At 46.5% G+C, this 3,249-nt stretch overlaps 1 protein-coding gene across 2 annotated transcripts; it reads left to right on the top strand.

Moving 5' to 3' along the window:
• The first annotated feature begins 497 nt into the window (after positions 1-497).
• Positions 498-2,434, top strand: LOC120702388. 2 transcript variants are annotated; one of them, XM_039986173.1, is made up of 3 exons: positions 498-769; positions 1,967-2,055; positions 2,140-2,434. In XM_039986173.1, exons 1-3 carry the CDS (start codon positions 647-649, stop codon positions 2,159-2,161), a joined length of 234 nt encoding a protein of 77 aa, XP_039842107.1. In that variant the 5' UTR covers positions 498-646; the 3' UTR covers positions 2,162-2,434. The 2 variants fall into 2 exon arrangements, with proteins under 2 accessions (XP_039842107.1, XP_039842106.1); XM_039986172.1 differs by having other exon boundaries at positions 499-769; positions 2,162-2,434.
• Positions 2,435-3,249: the final 815 nt, after the last annotated feature.

The raw sequence follows: 3,249 nt of genomic DNA, 5'->3' as shown, positions 1-3,249 counted from the left end.
GGCCCCAAACTGAAGACTCCAACCCGATTTCTCAGGGGAGGAGGGAACAAACCTCACAGGCACATCCGTAGATGACTCGACGAAGACGACGCAGCCGCCGGAGAAGCACTGGAGGGACAAAAGCACCGATTGCCTGAACCCTAGGCCACCGGGACGAGCTCTCCTTCGCGCCGCCGCGGACGGAGTGAGGAACCCTAGACTAGCTACAACAGAAAAGTGTATGTACACCGGCCACCGATCTCGCGGCTCCTCTCCACCTCCGGCACCGGAACGGTCGCCGAGCGCGAAGAAGAGCCGCGAGATCGACGCCAGGACTGGAATCGCCTCTCCGCCGCGCTCTTGAGTCTTGAACTGTAGCAAGGGGAACGAAGACTTCCGGCCTACATGGACTCAATTCTATCGCAGACAGCCTGATAACCGCGTCGCGCGCGATGAGAACCATTGGGCCCATTAAGGCCCACAGAGGGTTCGGCCTGTATATATTATCATATACTCCCGCACGCGAGGGCCAGAGAAGACACAGGCCGCAGGGGGTCTCCGGCCGCAGGAGGAAGAAATCCCCAATTCCCCACCCCGTCCCCAAACCCTAGCCGCCTCCTGTGGTTTCCGCCTAAGCTCTCGAGGGAGAGAATCTAGGTCCCCTCCTATGGCGCTTCGCAGCCTGGCGAAGGGGACGTGGGGCCCTGCGGCTTGTGCCCTCCGCTGCCGTTCGGGCGCCGGTATGCCGGCGGCAGCGCCCTCACGGTTTCTTGCCTCGGTCCGCAATCAGGTTCGTCCCTCCCGTCTCCGTGATATTATAAAAAAAAGTTTAATCGGTCAATTTTCGGTCTGATTTGCGCGCATCTCCCATATTTGATAAGATGCCGAATCCATCAACCATATCATTGTGACCAACCTGCTGTTAAGCCAAAATTTCCCAAGTGCAGTCAAGGACACATCCTTTACCGGTTAGATTCATCTTTAGATGCTCTCCCTCCTGATTATAGGCTTGTCTCTTTGCTTAATTCGGGCTTTTTTGGTTGAGCCTGCAGAACGCCGACTGCATAATTACTTGCCAAGTTGTGTTGTTTGCTGTATTCACTACTTGGATTGAACTCTCTGCTAAATTGTACATACTAGTGGTTGCAGAGTGGACATAGCACTATTTTCCGCTATGTAGGTGGTTTGGATAAAATTCGCATATGCTGTGTCCCAGGGTAGTCTATAATTGATACTTGTCAGGGTAGTCTGTAATCGATATTTGTTAGGCACACTTCTGCCAGTGACTTCAGGCTGCATTTTTGTGGCGGTCTCATCGCAGAGAACATTTTGTCGTCGTGTGCGCACATTATCTGAGGTCACTGCAGAAATAGTCCCACCAATTTTGTTTGGTATATTTGGAAATATAGGCCTTTTCCAATCTGTTAAATGTCTACGCAAGTTGTTGCATTCATTTCTAGGATCTCAGAAATACCGTGATGCTCCTCTGAGAAATGTTCAAGCACTGACTCACAATGCTCCACGTTACATGCCATTGAGTTGTCCTTGTCTTTGCTATGTCTAAGGGAAAGCACAGGTGGCAATTTGATTTATAGTACTGACTAATATCAGTAGATAGCAGTAGTTTCAATAAAGCATGGTAGCTTATTTTAGCTTCATTGTTATTTAAATTGTAGCTCTTTACAATCTTGACATACTAATGGTTTTATGTTGTGTTTGTTCATGCATTGTGTAACCCCTTTTGGACAAAAGAAACCAGTAGCTCTTCTGAATCTGGGCATACTGTGTGTTATATGAGAGGATGCATGAACTATGATGGATATATTTCTAAAATCTTGTGTGTTTGACATTGGCTCATGAGAGGATAGAAATATAACATTAGCTGGCACAAGTATCCTTACTGTTAAACTGCATCCTTTCATCCTAGCTTACTTTCTGTTTTTCTATCTGTTCTTTTTTCTGGGGGAATGAATTGCACCTTTAACAGGATGGCATCGCAATACGGAGGCTCTCATATGATGTGATATCTGCTCGAGACATGCTGAAAAGAGCCAAGAAACAAGAGGAAGTTATGAGGTAAAGAGCACTAGATTCTTTTTTGATTGGCTTACTTAAGGTTCTATTTTGATTGGCTTACTTTAACACAAATCTTTCTGATAGTGGAATTCCCGTTCTTTGTTAGGAGAGGGATCGAGTGGTTCTCAAGAGGTGTCAAAGCCGCGGAGTGGGCTTGCTACTTTTGTGTTTCAACTACCATTGCCGTTGCAGTGATGGTTGGTAGGGAATGAAGCCAGTTTGTTTAGGTTTATAGCTGACGAGCAAACTCTTGTCTGTTTATGTCTTAGTTCTGTTTGTGTCCTGTGTTGAGCCCTCCGTAGTTATGGGGGGCAGAAATTGTATGTTATCTATGTGAAAGGCTTTGGTATAAGAGTAATCAAGTATTGATTTAAGTGCACTCCCCCTACACAAGAATGACTGAGCAGCTCGGGTCCGCGTCCACGCGGGTGGATGAATGGTAGAGTGGCTGGAGTAGATTTAGAGAAAAGCGACGAGGAGTGCGCACGGTGCATGGCCCTGATGAAGAAGACGACAGTACAACTCAGAGATAACTGAGTATCCATATTGTTACCCTATCTCTAAAGACTCTGCCATCGTTCTTGGAAGAATATGATTGAAGAGAGCCAGAGCCAGTTTATTCAGGGATTCATGGCGATAGTTGTTGCTGCATAATTAAAATAGTTGACAGGAGAAGAGAGCACTGAAACACGTCTCTCTTCATTGACAATGACAGAAGAGAGCATAACTTTGACATACATGTCTGCTAAAAAAACCTTTGACATACGTGGTCTGTCGATAAAATGAGATCTGCAATCTCTCACCTCAACATTTTTTTTTCTCGAACACGCAGGAGAGCTACGTATCTTTGTATTAAGAGGGAAAAGGAATTGTCCAAATTACAGAGTCCAGCTCCTCTCCTTGGACCGGTGAGAGGGCTGTAGAAGCATGCTAGAGCTGTTAAAAAAGAAGACACTAGGACTTGACCATCTCACACTTATCAGCCTACACTTGTTCTACTAACCTTCCCGGGTCCAAAGCGGCAAGACCCTTAGCCCCAGAGAACCTCCATAGTAAAGATTCTTCCTTGAAAGCCTAGAGAGCCCGCCACAGATTTGGAGACGTCTCGTCGAACACACAAGCATTCATGTGTTTCCATAGAATCCAAGCTCCGAGAATACAAAGAGAATTGAAACCCTGTAACACCCTAGTTTA

This window comes from Panicum virgatum, chromosome 4K, assembly GCF_016808335.1.
Source record: "Panicum virgatum strain AP13 chromosome 4K, P.virgatum_v5, whole genome shotgun sequence".
In the NCBI taxonomy this organism is placed as follows: domain Eukaryota; kingdom Viridiplantae; phylum Streptophyta; class Magnoliopsida; order Poales; family Poaceae; genus Panicum; species Panicum virgatum.
This window is presented reverse-complemented; position numbering and strand designations above follow the sequence as displayed.

Excerpts from the sequence above, each read along its gene's own strand:
- LOC120702388 (XM_039986172.1), top strand. The coding sequence starts at position 647 with ATGGCGCTTCGCAGCCTGGCGAAGGGGACGTGGGGCCCTGCGGCTTGT. Across the intron at positions 770-1,966 it reads TTGCCTCGGTCCGCAATCAG|GATGGCATCGCAATACGGAG; the intron begins GTTCGTCCCTCC and ends CACCTTTAACAG. Across the intron at positions 2,056-2,161 it reads AAACAAGAGGAAGTTATGAG|GAGAGGGATCGAGTGGTTCT; the intron begins GTAAAGAGCACT and ends GTTCTTTGTTAG.